The 17825-nt window shown below is 44.3% G+C and overlaps 1 protein-coding gene across 1 annotated transcript in view; it reads left to right on the top strand.

The window, feature by feature from the left end:
* The window catches only part of LOC134634548 (chromaffin granule amine transporter), a 20767-nt gene extending 3545 nt beyond the window's left edge, over positions 1-17222 (top strand). Inside the window, exons 2-17 of the mRNA XM_063483816.1 lie at positions 8885-8983; positions 9902-10251; positions 10504-10628; positions 10788-10846; positions 10970-11053; positions 11421-11513; positions 11911-12000; positions 12373-12416; positions 13312-13372; positions 13559-13654; positions 14290-14368; positions 14867-14918; positions 15800-15863; positions 15970-16089; positions 16164-16297; positions 17021-17222. Of these exons, the coding sequence (XP_063339886.1) occupies positions 8887-8983; positions 9902-10251; positions 10504-10628; positions 10788-10846; positions 10970-11053; positions 11421-11513; positions 11911-12000; positions 12373-12416; positions 13312-13372; positions 13559-13654; positions 14290-14368; positions 14867-14918; positions 15800-15863; positions 15970-16089; positions 16164-16297; positions 17021-17125 (1653 nt within the window). The 5' untranslated portion in view covers positions 8885-8886 and the 3' untranslated portion in view covers positions 17126-17222. The remainder of the gene's footprint in view (positions 1-8884; positions 8984-9901; positions 10252-10503; positions 10629-10787; positions 10847-10969; positions 11054-11420; positions 11514-11910; positions 12001-12372; positions 12417-13311; positions 13373-13558; positions 13655-14289; positions 14369-14866; positions 14919-15799; positions 15864-15969; positions 16090-16163; positions 16298-17020) is intronic.
* The last annotated feature ends 603 nt before the right edge of the window (positions 17223-17825 follow it).

Raw genomic sequence — 17825 nt, 5'->3', positions numbered from 1 at the left:
GGACAAAGGGCAGTGTTTAATAATAAAAGGAGGTTGGTCCAGCAGTTGAATTAAAAAACAAGCGGACATCATCACATGGGAACACATTTGTTAAAAGGTCCTAATTTATGTCTCTAAAATGTAAAATCTCTAAAATGTAGACTTAAGATGAGATGTCTAGAATGCAACTCCTTTGGCTGAAAAAATAAATAAAATTAATTAAATAAACATTACCCATGCGAGAATAATTTAACTGATAAAATGTGAATAAAAACAGGTTCAGTTCACAAAAACTCATTGATAGAAAAATCCTCATTCATACCTCTGGGGTGCAGACTCTTAAAGCGGAATATCCAAAATGCTTCTCTTTTTTTCCGGATAAAATTAAAATTACCACCTGTTTGGTTTAGTTTAATGGCTTCAATGCCTAGAAAAAATAATGGTGAATTTGGATGTTTATCATTGAAGTGTCTTACAACAGGGCTGGTTAGATCATTCCTCTTGATCGAACTTCTGTGTTCATTAATTCGATCTTTCAGAGGGCGGGATGTTTCTCTTATATATATTTGTATTGCATGGGCACTGTATCATGTAGATTACATTTTTAGTTCTGCATGTGATACAGCCCTTTATGGCAAAGGTTTTGTCACCTATAGGCAGTGTTGGGGAGTAATGGATACATGTACCGCCGTTACATATTTAAAATACAAAATATGAGTAACTGTATTCTGTTACAGTTACCGTTTAAAAAGGTGGTATTCAGAATACAGTTACTTTACTGAAATAAATGGATTACACGGCGGTATTTTCCTGTTTCATATGTTCGGCTATGCCCTCTGTTTTTGGTTTCCACGCCCCAAACAAAACAGGCATTAAGAGGCTCTGATGCCTGTGTCTCAACCTTGCGGCCCATGTCACCTCTACTTGCGGCTCGCATAATGAAATAATGAGGAATGAAAAATAAGAAATATTTTAAAAAGTTATTCACAAAAATGATTTAATATGAAGGCAATAGCAGAGTGTTACAGGCATAGCCCTAAAGCATGTAGCCTGATGGGCAGTGTAGTCCGTGCTGCAGGGAGAATGGACTGCCATACCCGTTATGTGTCTGTGAGCGAGGGAGGGAGAAAAAGGAAAAGTACGAGCTGTCACCGAGCAGAAACGGGAGCTGGAAGCATGTAAATATAATAATAACCACTGCAGCCAAGAAGAGTGCCTGACGAGCCCAGCTGTAAGTAAGCTATTAAGACTCGACTGTACGCTGTGTTCGTGTTTTCCTCCGAAACAATAAGTTCCGTTGGAGCAGCCTTTCAACGCCTCTCTCTGTCTCTGCTAGCAAAGTTGACCCAGACAACAAACTAAAGCTAGTTTTCGGCTACGAGCCCGACACGAACCCGACATATTAGCCAGAGGTCCCTTTACTACGGTTCGGAGCCGCAGACCTGTTTTATATACGCGCGGAATAGTTTTCTATACGAGATCACTGCAAAAAGTGCAGCCTTACCTAATGTCCACCTACTGTTACTCATTTATATTAAGATTTAAACATCTAGTTGGTATTGGTATGGAGAGTAACCTTCAGTAATAGTAATAAATCACACAGCAATAGTACATTCATGTAGTTGTAAAAAGCATGATAATATATTAAGTAATCCAAAGTATTCAGAATACGTTACTGTCATTGAGTAACATAATAGAATACGTTACAAAATACATTTTGGGACATGTAATCTGTAATCTGTAGTGGAATACATTTTAAAAGTAACCTTCCCAACACTGCCTATAGGGTCTTTGAATGATTTAACATTTTTGGTGTATTGACAATTAATGCATGCCCCACACTTGAAATTACCTTGTAGGTTATGGCTTATCAGGGTTTTATCTGGAGTATTAGGGTCCTGGGAAGCTCTAACAAGCCTATCGTTAATATTCCTTCCTCTCCTGTAGGTTATCATTGATGGTTCTTTAAAGGTACCTAATAAGTTTGGGTCATTTTGAAGGATATGCCAATGTTTTAAAATTATTTCTTTAATGGTTCTGGTTTTTGGTGTAAAGGTTGTGCAAAAGACAAGGTCAGGTTTATGTTTTGGAGATTTCTTAGTTGCTAAATAGAAATCCCTGCTTACTGTATTCACCTTCTCTTCTGCAAATCTTAACCAGTCCTCTTTGTACTTTCTTTCTTTAAATTTGTTCAACATCTCTTCTTTGCTCTCATTATATTCATCCCGAATTTCACAAATACGCTTGAGTGTAATCAATTGGCTTAGAGGGAGGCTCTTTTTGAGGTGGTTCGGATGAAAACTTGCAGCATGCAATAATGTATTCCGATCAGTGGGTTTAGAATACATAGAGGTGGACAGAGATGTGTCTTTTTTTGTTACTTTCATGTCCAGAAAGTTAATTTCTGTACTGTAATTGAGGGTGAAACATAAGCTGCAAAATGTCCATTAAGGAATTCTACGAACTCTAGTAATATAGAGACTTGTCCTTTCCAGAGTAAAAACACGTCATCTATATACCATTTCCAAGATACAATGAATGGTAAATAAGGGTTATTTTGGTGATTATATAGAATTTGTTCTTCCAGATGACCAACAAAAAGGCAGGCAAAACTGGGGGCCATTTTGGTTCCCATTGCAGTGCCAGAGATCTGAAAGAACTACAGTGGCTTGCAAAAGTATTCGGCCCCCTTGAACTTTCCCACATTTTGTCACATTACAGCCACAAACATGAATCAATGTTATTGGAATTCCATGTGAAAGACCAATACAAAGTGGTGTACACGTGAGAAGTGGAACGAAAATCATACATGATTCCAAACATTTTTTACAAATAAATAACTGCAAAGTGGGGTGTGCGTAATTATTCAGCCCCCTGAGTCAATACTTTGTAGAACCACCTTTTGCTGCAGTTACAGCTGCCAGTCTTTTAGGGTATGTCTCTACCAGCTTTGCACATCTACAGACTGAAATCCTTGCCCATTCTTCTTTGCAAAACAGCTCCACAACTGCTCTGTGACGGCCTCAGAGGTTGTCTAAGAGAATATTGGGAGCAACAACACCATGAAGTCCAAAGAACACACCAGACAGGTCAGGGATAAAGTTATTGAGAAATTTAAAGCAGGCTTAGGCTGCAAAAAGATTTCCCAAGCCTTGAACATCCCACGGAGCACTGTTCAAGCCATCATTCAGAAATGGAAGGAGTATGGCACAACTGTAAACCTACCAAGACAAGGCCGTCCACCTAAACTCACAGGCCGAACAAGGAGAGCGCTGATCAGAAATGCAGCCAAGAGGCCCATGGTGACTCTGGACGAGCTGCAGAGATCTACAGCTCAGGTGGGGGAATCTGTCCATAGGACAACTATTAGTCGTGCACTGCACAAAGTTGGCCTTTATGGAAGAGTGGCAAGAAGAAAGCCATTGTTAACAGAAAACCATAAGAAGTCCCGTTTGCAGTTTGCCACAAGCCATGTGGGGGACACAGCAAACATGTGGAAGAAGGTGCTCTGGTCAGATGAGACCAAAATGCAAAACGCTATGTGTGGCAGAAAACTAACACTGCACATCACTCTGAACACACCATCCCCACTGTCAAATATGGTGGTGGCAGCATCATGCTCTGGGGGTGCTTCTCTTCAGCAGGGACAGGGAAGCTGGTCAGAGTTGATGGGAAGATGGATGGAGCCAAATACAGGACAATCTTGGAAGAAAACCTCTTGGAGTCTGCAAAAGACTTGAGACTGGGGCGGAGGTTCACCTTCCAGCAGGACAACGACCCTAAACATAAAGCCAGGGCAACAATGGAATGGTTTAAAACAAAACATATCCATGTGTTAGAATGGCCCAGTCAAAGTCCAGATCTAAATCCAATCCAGAATCTGTGGCAAGATCTGAAAACTGCTGTTCACAAACGCTGTCCATCTAATCTGACTGAGCTGGAGCTGTTTTGCAAAGAAGAATGGGCAAGGATTTCAGTCTGTAGATGTGCAGAGCTGGTAGAGACATACCCTAAAAGACTGGCAGCTGGAATTGCAGCAAAAGGTGGTTCTACAAAGTATTGACTCAGGGGGCTGAATAATTACGCACACCCCACTTTGCAGTTATTTATTTGTAAAAAATGTTTGGAATCATGTATGATTTTCGTTCCACTTCTCACGTGTACACCACTTTGTATTGGTCTTTCACGTGGAATTCCAATAAAACTGATTCATGTTTGTGGCTGTAATGTGACAAAATGTGGGAAAGTTCAAGGGGACCGAATACTTTTGTAAGCCACTGTAGATGGTAATTTGGTAGACCTAGTATCAAGGAAATGTTCCAAGGTCTCTAGGCCTTGTGTCTGATTAATATTGATATACAGGGATTCAATATCTAAAGTACATAGTATTGTATCCGTATCAATTGGTGGCAGATCTTTGAGAAAAAGTGGGAGCTATCCTTTATGTAAGACTTTAAGGACGGTACAAAGTTCTTTATGTGGAAGTCTACAAAGCTTGATATTCTTTCAGTTAGACTACCAATTCCAGAAACAATGGGTTTGCCAGGTGATTCTTCTAGGTTCTTATGAATTTTTTGTAATATGTATAAGAAAGCCCTCAAGGGTTGTTCATTAAGTAAAAATGTTTTCTCCTTCAGAGAAATGTCCCCTTGGGTCAACCCCTCTTCAAGTATCAATTGTAGTTCTTTAAAATATTCTTTTGTAGGGTCAGATTTAAGTTTTTTGTAGAAAGTTTGATTTGCTACTTGTCTTAAGATTTCATTTTCATATTGAATTTTGTCCATTATGACAATGGCGCCTCCTTTGTCAGCAGATTTGATGATAATGGATTTATTCTGTTCCAGTTCTGCCAGTGCTTTCTGTTGGTCATCTGCTAGGTTGTGTGAAGAAAAGAAAACATTTAATATGTTTTTCGAGTTCTAGTTCTGTGAGTCTACAGTATGTATCTATCAGATGGTTTCTGTTCTTAGGAGGACAAAAGTTGCTTTTAATATAAAAGGTACTTTTGTGTACAGTATTGTGGGAAGATTCATTATTCATAAAAAACTATTTGCGTCTAACATCTCTAAAAAAATTTTTGTAAATCTAAAAAGAGTTTCAGTTGACTTGCAGACAGAGTTGATACAAAAGAAAGACCAAGTTCAAGCACTGATAGCTGAGCAGGGGTCAAAGCAGTGGTACTCAAGCTGACAACAGCTGACTTCTTCCCCGGAATTGGGATCGGGTCCATGGACGGTTCAGTGAGTCTTTTCCTTTTTCCCCGCTGTGTGCGTTTGCATTGGGGCCGCTCCTGGATGGAGTTTCCAAGCAGGGCTGGACTGGGACAAAAAATCAGCCCGGGCATTTTGACTAGTGACCGGCCCACCATGGTATTATAGGGAAAAACATAAAGCCTTTATAATAAACTTAAACCTACACCATCCTCCCTATTCTGCTATTCTAAACAGTCCTTAGCAAAAATATAAAGCAACCTAATTTATAATTACATATACCTCACTAATAGGGTTGCCAACTCCCAGCAAAAAAAGAAAAGAAAAAAAATAGGGAACCCCCCCCCCCCCACCACCCCCCACCCTCTGCCTCAAGATGCTTAATTGACAAAACCGATTTTAATTTAATGCACGTATAAAACAAATGCACAAAAATCTATTATTTTTCTCCAGTTATTAAATAGATTCAACATCTTTCTTCAACAGAATTGCAGACTGCACAGATGGTACCTTCCCAAAGGAAAGAATACTATAACTTACTATGGTATATACTAGACTTATATTTAATGAATACAATAATGGATTTCTATACATTTGACATCAGATAAAAACTTTGGTTGTAAGCTTCAGATAATTATTTATTAAAAGCGAGACATTTTAAATGAGAATAAGAAAGAAAAGTATTTCTTTGTGCCCCCCTCTCCCTGTTAATGCCCTACCTGGCCCCCTGGCAACACTGTGCTAGACCCGCCCCTGCACAGTTACCAGCTGTCAGCTACATAGAAAAGGATGCTGGTGTTATTTGTCTCTCAGAAACAGTTCATAACTTCAACTCATTCATGTCACCTAAAAGGTAAACCTGTTTCTCCATCACCTGTTCAGCTCTGATGATTCAGTAAGGACATCTCCTGGTTTCATCTTCATGTTTCCCTCTCACCACATATCCAAACCGACATCATGACCAGCAGCTTTACAGCTGTGGCTCCAGCAAACATCAGCTGATATTAGAAAGTAATATTAAATAAATTCTAACAGCAGCTGATCAAGCTTAAACGTGCTGCTGTTGTTTAGCGCGACATCCGCTGGTTTCCTCTTTCTGACACAAAGTGATAAACAAACAAGAGAGAAAAGCCGATCAGCTGATCATTGATCAGTTTCATGATTGAATTAGCAACTTTCTAGCTGAAGAGGAACGGGACAAATCGCGTTCCTTTTCACCTCAATTTTAAAGTTCGACCTCCTCGGCTGTAGTTGGTCCAGCACAGAGTTGATCATGACCGACTGGCCAATCCACCACCGTTCATTTATACCGTTAAAAAAGAGAAAAGAAATAAAACCCCATCGGCCCATGAAAATGAAAAATCATGAGCGGCCCACCGAGCATGTATGCCCGATGGCCAGTCCAGCCCTGGTTCCAAGGGGGGAAACTCTGTTTGGTCCAAAAAAGGATATTTTGACTGGTAGGGTAATTTGTGCTGTGGCTTTTTCTTATTTGTGGTAGTTGAAGGAAGTCTGTGTTTTCTTAAACCAAACTTTTTGTTGTGTTTGGCGTGGTTCAGTGATCGTGGCAGCATTGGTAGTTAAGTTATGGGTATCTTTGGACCACGGGTATATAAATTACTTTCTGTAGTCTCTCTCATCTCTTAGGAATTTGGTTCTTTTGAGGTCCTTTATTTCATCTTCATATTCCTTTAGTCTGAGATCAGTTTCCTCCATTTGTTTCAGCACATCATTATTGTTTCTTGCCAAAACCTCAAGGTGTTGTTCAGTCTGTAATATTTCATTTTGTATCTTACTCTCTTCCTCATTCAAATACCTAATAGTAATAGCCATCAACGCACAGGAGCATTTGTTGAGGACACTGTTCCATGCAGTAGTGAAAGCGGGATTGTCTTTACCAAAAGATGGCGGCTTGTCAATATGTAGTCCTCTTGGGATCATTTCTTTCCTGATGTAGTCTGATAAGGTGATAGCATGCCATTTGCTCCGGAGTATCTTTTGGCGTGCGAAATAGAACTTCCTCAGGTGATCTGCTGCCTCCTGATTGGTGTCTTGTTCAAAGAGTGAAGAATTCCTCAAAACTTCTATGGGATTGAAGCCACAGAAGGCTGATGCTCCTTGAATGTCATCGTCTCTTGTGGTCGAGTGGGACGTGTTGTAATTCTGATGTTGTTGCTCCATGGTGAGTGTGTCTCAGAACCAGAAGAAGATAAATCACAGCAAAAATTTCTGGCACAAGAGGATTTATTTTTTATGTTTTTATTCTAATTTTATCAGTTAAATTATTCTCGCATGGGTAATGTTTATTTAATTAATTTTATTTATTTTTTCAGCCAAAGGAGTTGCATTCTAGACATCTCATCTTAAGTCTACATTTTAGAGATTTTACATTTTAGAGACATAAATTAGGACCTTTTAACAAATGTGTTCCCATGTGATGATGTCCGCTTGTTTTTTAATTCAACTGCTGGACCAACCTCCTTTTATTATTAAACACTGCCCTTTGTCCATTTTTTTTTGTATTCATAGTATTTTTCTTATGTATTTCATGCATGTGTTATTTTGAACAGGTGGGGATTATGTCTCCTCCCCCCGTCCTCATCATTAATGATCTAGTCCAGTATTTACTTGGGCGTGACTTAACCAATTAACCAATACCAACCTGTTATATGTCAGCTGATCTATCTATGAAGTTTTTGTTGGTTATTTTGAATTTTTTTCTGTTTCCTGTCTTGTATTTAAGCAATTTTTTACAGTGTTTTACTATGACCCTGATGAAGGCCACAAGCCGAAACGCGTTGGTCAATTATTAAAATTGTTCATCTTCCCTTAAGTGTTGCTGGAGTTCCTGCATTGTGCTTGCTCTGTGGGCTAACAGCTTTGGTCCTGTTGGTGTAAAGGTTTGACAGCTTGTTGAAGATGCTGTACTTTGGTATCAAGCTGTGTTTTATGTGTAGCGTATTTTAAAAGACTCTCATTAAAGACTGTACTGCTCACAGAGGAATGAGTACGCTTGTTAGTAGATAAAAGTTTTTTTCATCTCGTCACCACAACAGGCGCTTCATGTGTGATTTGGCAGATGAACTTCCTGATGTAGCCCCAGAGGGATTTGTGTCCCGGGATCAAACCTGGGAGCTTCTGCTTATTAGGTTAATGAGTAAAGCACTATGGAGCTGCCCCGTGTTTTAGTAGGTACCTTCATATAATTGGCACATTAGATTAGTTAAATGGAGAGGACTGACAGGCTGTTGATGTTAAAGCCGCACAGATCCCGACAGTGCAGACAAACCTCCACGTCTGTGGTCTGCAGGCTCAGGCTGATAATAACAGCATGTTCTGCTGTTTTATTAAAGATTAAATGTGATATGAAGAAGCTCCCAGTCTCTGTGCAGCTGCTCTTATTGCTTCAGGTCCTTCAGGTCTCGCTGCAGAAACATGTGTTTGCATAACGACTGACAAAAACAGCCGTTCTCCTGACTCTGGACAATACTCGACTAAACGCACAGTTATCGTCTGTAAATAAAGCTTTTCGCAAATATTTAAATGAGTTGGTTTGAGTCATGTTTGCTTTTTCTTACTTTGGAGTTTGACTCGGGTGCATGTTTGTCTTAATTTGGTGGAGCTACATGTTTTATGAACGGTGGTTTTGGTTGATCTTGAGGAGACTGACGGATGACCGGCGTGTGTCTTTGCAGACATGGCGTGGCTCCATCAGAGTCGAGGCTCACCCAGACTCGTCCTGGTGGTGGTTTGTGTCGCTCTGCTGCTCGACAATATGCTGCTCACTGTGGTCGGTGAGTAACTGGCGCACACTCCACGAAACGACGCATCACAAAGACCAAATATCTGATTGTGAAAAATCTCTTTATACCACGGGAACTCTTTTAGATCGAGCATAGATCGAACTCCAGCGCTGTGTTTAGCCTGTCTTTGTTTACATTTCGCTGAACTATCTTCATAAAAACTGTCTTCAAATGTCATTGTTCCTATTTGCAGTTTAGTCACAGATTTGTGTGCAACGATCGCTGGACTCTTTCAAGACTGAAGAAAAGTAAAAACAGAAAGATTGTCGGGCAGATCTACACCTTTAACATCAGAATCGTATCAGAATGTTTATGCAGGTATGGGTGGACAGCTGTGACTGATTACCGTCGCACTGAGGATTTTCAGGGAAGGTGTGCAGCTAAGAGAATAAGAGAGGACAGTAACACTTCTAAAATCCCTGAAAGAAGAACTCAGAGGATGGAGCTGCAGTCTGAATAATAATCTGTCCACATACTTTTGGCCGTGCAGCGTCTGAGCCGATCTGTGACGCAGCCGGAAACCTCGAGGTCGAGGCCGTCTTTAGCTGTTAGACTCAGAGCTGCAGAGGTCACACACACACACACACACACACACACACACACACACACACACACACACACACACACACACACACACACACACACACACACACACACACACACACACACACACACACACACCTCCTGACCTGGACCTTTACAGTGGGCTGTATCTGCTCTCCTTTTGTCTCCGCTCAGATTGAATCTTCTTCTTCTTCTGTGCTCTTTCATCCTCTCATGTTTTGTCTGCACAGCTTTAAATAATTATTAAACATCCAGTAGGAGCTGTCTCAGATGGAGGACCACATATTGTTGTTGTTACTGATTACAGTTACTGCCTGCTCTGAATGATCTGTCTCCGTCCTGCAGTACCGATCATCCCAACATTCCTCTACGCCATCGAGCATCCGAGTCCGGAGCCACAGACCGCCCAGCCCTCTCTGCTCCCTCTGCCCGGCCTTGGTGCATCACGTCTGGGCACTGCACCCTCACAGCCCCCCTCCTCCGCCTTCAGCCTCCAGACCTCCAGACGGACCTCCCAGCGCCTCCACCTGCCTCGGCCCAGTACCAGTGCACCGGTCCAGGTTACAGGGCCGACCCTATCGGCTCTGGTGTCCCTGTTTGATAACTCGACCTTCAGCCTGACTGACGTGAGCGCCGGCACCGAACCGGCGGACCGGACCTCAGTGACCGCGGATGTGCAGGGCAACGAGACCGAAGTAGGTGGAGACCACCGATACCTGACCAGCCCATCACTTCATGATCAATAATCAATCAGCTCTGGTTCCCCTCTGTTTCCTTTCCTTTCTCTTTCCTTATTTTGTTTTCTCGTTTCCTTTCTTTTGTCTCCTCCTTTCCTCCTTTTGTTTCCTCACTTCTCTCTAAACGTTATTTCGCTTCCTTGTTTTGGCTTGTTTCACACATTACCTTTATCCCCTTTCCTTTCCTTTCCTTTCCTTTCCTTTCCTTAGGGCTCTTCCTGTCTTCAGGACAGTTTGTTTCTGGAAGAAGAAAATGTTCGAGTTGGTTTGTTGTTTGCTTCTAAAGCTATCATCCAGCTGCTCGTCAACCCCTTCGTTGGTCCACTGACTAACAGGTAATATTATTATTATTATTAGTAGTAATAGTAATGTTAGCAGTAATAGTAATGTTAGCAGTAATAGTAATGTTAGCAGTAATAGTAGTATTGAAAGAGAACATGCAGACAGGCTGAACCTTCTTGTTCTGAAACTGAAGAATGTTTTTCTGTCTGCAGGATCGGGTATCACATCCCCATGTTTGCTGGTTTCATCATCATGTTTGTGTCAACCATCAGTAAGTTGTTGCACACACACACACACACACACACACACACACACACACACACACACACACACACACACACACACACACAGGTGTGTTTTCTCTGAAGTGTGTGATCCTGTGTGTCTCTGTCAGTGTTTGCCTTCTCAGGGACGTACGCTCTGCTGTTCGTCGCTCGCTCTCTGCAGGGGATCGGCTCGTCCTTCTCCTCAGTGGCAGGTCGGCACAGAACACCTGAAGCAGCAAACAGTGTTTAACAGCACCTGTACTCTCACCTGTACATACACCTGTACTCTCACCTGTACTCTCACCTGTATTCTCACCTGTACATACACCTGTACTCTCACCTGTACATACACCTGTTCTCTCACCTGTACTCTCACCTGTACATACACCTGTACTCTCACCTGTACATACACCTGTACTCTCACATATACGTTAGGTGAAGCATCCTCTTGTGGTCCTGTGACTAAACTGTTAAATGTGGCCCTGGCGCCGGAGAGTTCTCCCTGATCTAAAGGTGTGAACAGATGTGTTCGTGTTCAGGTGCTGGATGATGATGACATCATGTCCTCGTGTCACGCAGGTCTGGGCATGCTGGCCAGCGTGTACACGGACGATGAGGAGAGAGGCATCGCGATGGGCGTGGCGCTGGGAGGACTGGCTATGGGAGTCCTGAGTGAGTCACAAACACAAACTCAGAAAAACGTGTCGCTACAAACCACGCGAGAACGTTCAGTCTGCTGATTGGCCACGGCGACAGAAGTGGTGTATGAACGAGTCGCCCACCTGGAGAGTTTAGTTTCACAGCTCGCTGTTTGTCCACTCTCCCAGAATACGAAGCACACCTTAGCTCAAACTTGCAGCATACACCTGGTACCTGTGTCTGATCCAGGTTGCATCACGTTCACGCCATAAACTAACTGCTTCCCCAAAGGGTCTGGGCGCAGCTGATTGGTCCACAGCTGAGTGTCACTACGGCACAAGTGAACTGGATGTTCACTGAATGTTGATTTGTCAGGTTTACATGATGCTGTTATTTTAGCTCTTCATATAGTTTGTGTGTTGTGTTTCAGTCGGAGCGCCTTTCGGCAGCGTGATGTATGACTTTGTGGGGAAGAGCGCCCCCTTCCTGATCCTGGCCTTCCTGGCTGTGTTCGATGGAGGTAAACCTGGAGATGAGGCTGGTCCTAATGCAGGATGATGATGATGATGGGTGGAGCCCCTGTGGCGTCAGCACATGTTTAGCTTTTTTTTGTTGTGTTAATGCCGTCGTCATCCTGATTTACCGGAGCCGCCCTCGTGTGGCCGTTAGAGGAACTGCAGCTTTTGGCCCTTACATTTTCAGCACATTAAATTAAACACATTAAACACAGGATGGTGCCCTTTTCAAAAAATAAGATCCCATTCGAGACCAAAATGAAGTAAACAGGATGATGAGCTGACAAACGTCCGGCTGACGTCACGGTGACCACGGCTTTGTTTAGACCAACCAAGGTCGCCAGCATCACTCCAGATTTTGTGTGTGTGTGTTGCAGCGTTGCAGTTGTGCATCCTGCAGCCTTCAAAGATCTCTCCTGGGGTGAGTCCACTTTGAAATCCTCTCATCTGTTTATCGCGTCGAATGTCCCATCGTTCAATTGGGAAGGTTAAATGTAAATATCAGACACATTAAAATAATCAAACTTTAACATATTATTATTGATTGAAATAATTCAGAGCTTCATTATCAGATGATGAGTCAGTGTAACGATATGTTCCTCCGAACAGCGCCATCAGGAAGAAGGAATCACAGAAACAGAGTAAGCTGGGAACCATTGAAAAACTGTCAAAGTTTGAGCCAAAAGTGGAGAAAATTGGGGAAAATTTCTGGAACCGGTTGGAAAAAAGTAAAAGGAGGAAAATAAATGTTTCACAGCAGCCTGCAGAAAAAGAACTGAACTCTTCTAGAGCAACATGTTTCATGCACGTTAATCTAGATGTTCTGAAATTATAAGGAGAGTAAAAAAATTTGATCCCAAAACATTGATTCTGCTCATCTGGATGTAGCGTTACATCCAGATGAGCAGAATCAACGTTTTGGGATTTCCTTATCTGGATGACTGAGCATCAGACATAAACATGTTTGACTTTTTCCTGGTTTCAGCGTCACGTTTTTATTTCAAAACTGAAACAAATAAAAGGCAAAAACTGGAAAAACCCCCCAGAAACAAATGGAACAAAACCTTTGTGATGAAATCTGACAAACATTAAGAAATTTTCCACTGATTAAAATTTTCAGTGACTTAAATTTTTCAAAATAAAACATGTGGGTCGGTTTCTGAGCTAATCTGAAGATATTATACGGATCAAAAACATCTGTTTAAAGAGCCGACGGTTCTTCTGTGCCTGTTTGAATCGCAGCTGTTTTGGGTTCTCGTTGGTTCTCGTTGGTTCTGCATGTTGTCCAGCTTCAGCTCGTGGTTTTATGGTTTCAGAGTGTGGAGGGAACGCCGTTACTGACCCTGCTGAAGGATCCGTACATCCTCGTCAGTGCAGGTGAGGCGACTTCATGAACAGCAGGTTTGTTTAGTAAAAACTGAACGTCTGCAGGTAAATCTGTCCGAGCAAATGCTCACATTAATATTTGTTTCTGCTCCACGTCTGAGCATGAAGGAGCAGCAGCAGGTGTGAAAAGTCCTGATCATGTTAGTGACTCGTGTAAATCTCTGTGTGCGTCTGCAGGGTCTCTGTGCTTCGCCAACATGGGCGTGGCCATCCTGGAGCCCACTCTGCCCATCTGGATGATGCAGACGATGTGCTCCCCAAAATGGCAGCTGGGTACGTTTTTCTGCTCAGGTCTGTTTGTGCCGACGCTGTAACGCTTTCCCCCGAGCTGCTGCCATCACAGTTGATTCTGATGGTGGGTAACGGCTCGGGTCACTGTGAGGGTCGGCCGGGCTGCAGACGCTTTTCACTGGACGTCCAGCCCGGCTGACTTCACCACAGAAGCTCAAACATGAGGTTTTCTGAAGGTGACCCAGGAGTCATGGAGGACCGCACCCCTTGCCTTCATCTATTACAGTTTCCAACATGAAGGTAACACTGAGCGCGCTCCTCAGTGTGTTCTGCGGTCATTGAGGTCATTCTCCGTGAAGTCGCCCCCCGGGGTGAGACGTTCAGCGCAGACTTTGACGTCATTCGTGAGAAACAGCCTGAGCTGGCCCGAAGAACCAGCACCATCTTCCCTCAGCACCACCTTCCCTCAGCACCACCTTCCCTCAGCACCAGTCTGTCTCAGCTCGGTCTCTCTGTGACGTCCCTCACATCCACACAGCAAATATCCAGTTGAGGATTCGCTGGTTGGAGACATTAAAGGAGCTACCAGGACTTTGAGGAGCAGTTGCAGAACAAGCCTGAGGTCTTTATGACTGCACCTCATACGTTGACCCTAACAGGTGTGTGCTGTGTTGCAGGTATTGCCTTCCTCCCTGCCAGCGTGTCCTACCTGATAGGAACAAACCTGTTTGGAGTTCTCGCCAATAAGATGGGACGGTGAGTACTTCTGCATCTGACCACAGGAGAGGGTTTCTCAGGGTCAGGGGTCAGCCTCTGTCTGCAGAGACATAAAACCTCTGCACAGGGTGAAGTATCAGACCTGGTGCTTAAACACCTTCAGACTCTGAGTGAGAGCTGACCTGGCAGAGCGTGTGTCAGCACCAATAAAACACTTTCATCATAGGAAACTTTATCCCGGCTCTGTTCAGAGGAGCGTTTCAAAGTGTTTCACAGGGATTAATGAGGCAAAGGAAAACCATATCAGAGCTGATCAGCAGCTCAGAGATTAAGCTTTCTTCTCCGGTTTTTAAGCTTTACATTGATCAGATCCTGCTGACAGATCCCTCGGTCCACACCACATTTCCTGGGAATCTGTCCATCGGCTAAATCAGCAGATTAGCAGATTAACTCTTCAGATCCAGTTCAGACCTGACGCTGAAGCTTTCTGGTAAACCAGCAGCTGTAAGAGGCTGATGTCTGTTTGTGTGTCTCCAGGTGGCTGTGCTCCATGCTAGGGATGTTTATCGTTGGCATCAGTCTGCTGTGTGTGAGTACGACATCATTCGCTCATCTCTTTGTTTATCCATCTTCCTGTGATTCATCATCATCTGTCAGTCATCGATCCTTTCATCCACCCAAACACCAAACAGTAACCCATCCGTCCATCATTGGTTAATGTGGATCTGTGCAGCAGTGGGAGCAGGCGCTCCTCCTGACGCTCCGTCTGAACCCGGGAGCCTTCCAGGAACCTGGATTCCCAAAATAGGCCGGCATGTAGAGAAGAGCAGATTACATATTAGAGCCTCAAAGCTTCGAATGTTCTCATCATGTGCTCTGTAAACTCTTCTTCTTCTTCCACCGTGCACGCAGCATGAGCTTTCATAGATGAGGAGTCAGTTTCTACCATCCACACCTGAGCGCACTTTTACTTTATTAGCCAGGTTACCTGTGCTGATGAGCATGCTGCCTCTCTGCTGCCTGCTGAAGCTGGAGCTCAGCTCAAACTTACTACACCTACTAAAAAAGCCCAAACTAGCACACCTGCCCAGTTTGAGCTTTAGGCAGGTGTGCAGTGTTAGCACCATCACCTCACTGGAAGAAGGTCCTGAGTTCAAATCCACCAGCTTCCTCCCACAGCCCAACGACCTCCCTGTTAGGATAATTAGTGGTTCTAAATGGATCACAGGTGTGAATGATCACCTCTGCTCTGCAATATTCCGGTGACCTGTACACCTGGAACAGGCCTGAGAACCACCTGTGATCCTGATTTAAGCAGGATATAAACTGATGTACATGTTCTGGGAAAGCCAACAGAACCCTCACTTCCTGTCATCCAACCAATCAGCATGATGAAAAGAGCCTTCATGTCAGGAAGCACACCTCGCCTTAAGCGTGATGTAACTGCGATGTTCCCTGTGTGTGTTTCAGGTTCCCTTTGCCACCAGTATCTACGGCCTGATTGGACCAAACGGTGGTCTGGGATTTGCGATAGGTGACATGTGAAATGTGTAACGACATGTTGGGTCTGCACATCTGCAGTGTTTTTACTGAAACCATGAAATCAGTGACACCCCCTCACCTGTGCTGTGGTGCTTCAGGTATGGTGGACTCCTCCATGATGGCCATTATGGGCTACCTGGTTGATATCCGCCACGCCTCCGTCTACGGCAGCGTCTACGCCATCGCTGACGTGGCGCTGTGCATGGGCTTCGCTATAGGTACCACACTCACATTTGCACAGCAGAAAGGAAAAAGCCAATGATGATATTAAAATCTCCTCCTGTTGTTCCAGGGCCATCCACAGGGGGCGCTCTGGTGCAGGCTGTGGGCTTTCCCTGTCTCATGGTGTTCATCGGGGTCATCAACATCCTTTACGCGCCGCTCTGCTTCCTGTTACGTAACCCTGCTGTCCGAGAGGAGAAAATGGTAAATAAAGCTCAGGGGTGGAGAAGAGAGTGCAGACAGGGTGGAGCGGGTGGAGACGAGTGCAGTGAGACCGGCCCTGGTGGTCGAGCTGAAGATGCTCACATGTTCGCTGGGAGTGAGCCAGATGGAATGGACAGCTCAGAGTCAGAGAGGAGGGAGGGTGGAGGATGAGGATGGAGCTGCAGAGGAGGCTCATGGATGAAGGAGGACATGCAGAGGCCCGAGGAGGATGCTGGGATAGGAGGAGGTGTTTGGGGTGGAGGGGGTGATGAGGTCCGAGACACTGAGGGCAGCAGCAGGTCCCGACACATCAGCAGGAAGTGTGCTTGTGTGTCTGTGCGTGTCTGTCTGTGTTCGTGTGTGTGTGTGTGTGTGTGTGTGTGTGTGTGTGAATAAAAGAGAAACTGCATTTCTGGCCTCTGAGGCTGGAGTGACAGATTGTCGTCCAGGAGACGATGTGTCCCGTGTGTCCTTGTCTCTGCACGTGGATTTCCTGTCATGCTTTCAGACAGGCTGTAGAACAGTAATGTCACAGATGTTTGTTTCACTGACACATTTTGCAGAGCAGCAAACGTGGCAGCGTGTCTTAGCATGACTGTAACTGTGATGTAATTACAGCAGTATTAAAAATGTCATGTGATTATTTTGGAACACCTTCACTGCACGAGCGATGATTGATTGGCATTCACTCCTGCATCGTGTGTGTGTGTGTGTGTGTTGCAGGCGATCATTGATCAGGAGTGTGTGATGCACAGGAAAAGCTACAACACAGAGAGCCGTGAGTTTCCTCTGAGCGACTACAGTGAGGAGGAGGAGACGGAGGAGTGACGCGCACAAGCTCGCCAAAACGTCCACATCGTTATACGCCACCTTCGTGTCACCTTTGCACTTCGCGATCATCATTTAGTTTTGGTGGTGGTGGTGGTGGTGGTGGTGGTGGTGGTGGTGGGGGGGGGGGGGGGGGGGGGGGGGGGGGGGGCTGTTAGTGATGTTTAGTTTAACTGTGACTCATGCTAAGCTACTGTGAGCAATCAGAATCAGCCGATGGTGGTTGAAGCGATCTGGATGTGAATTTCAGAATCTGTGTGTGCTGTTCTTGTGTTTCCTTCCACCTGCAGTCAAAGTGTTGAAACTGTACCTGAGTCTGTGTCTGACCTCTGACCTCTGACCTGTGTCACCATTAAAACCTGCCCTATCCTGGAGAGCAGCTGCTCACTTGTGTGTGCTTACCTGTCCATCACAGTGTCAGGCTCACAGTGTGTGTGTGTCCCTGTGTGTGCGTTTTCATGCTTCTTATCTTTCATTTCCCGACTTCTTGTTGCTCCTGAAAGGAACGCGGCGCTCCGTCGGGTGAAAAGGCAAACAGGAAGTGTCTGTGCAGCTCTCAGCAGTTCACACGCAGCAGCGTTATCAGTGTTAGCTCAGATGTTTTGTAGTTCAGGCAGGAGGACAGTGCTGTCACTGTAAGCTGCTGACTCGGGTGGAGGACGTGTGTGGACCTCGAAGCCAAAGGTGAGGTCGGCCTGCT

The sequence above is a fragment of the Pelmatolapia mariae genome, linkage group LG2, assembly GCF_036321145.2.
Source record: "Pelmatolapia mariae isolate MD_Pm_ZW linkage group LG2, Pm_UMD_F_2, whole genome shotgun sequence".
NCBI lineage: Eukaryota > Metazoa > Chordata > Actinopteri > Cichliformes > Cichlidae > Pelmatolapia > Pelmatolapia mariae.
This window is presented reverse-complemented; position numbering and strand designations above follow the sequence as displayed.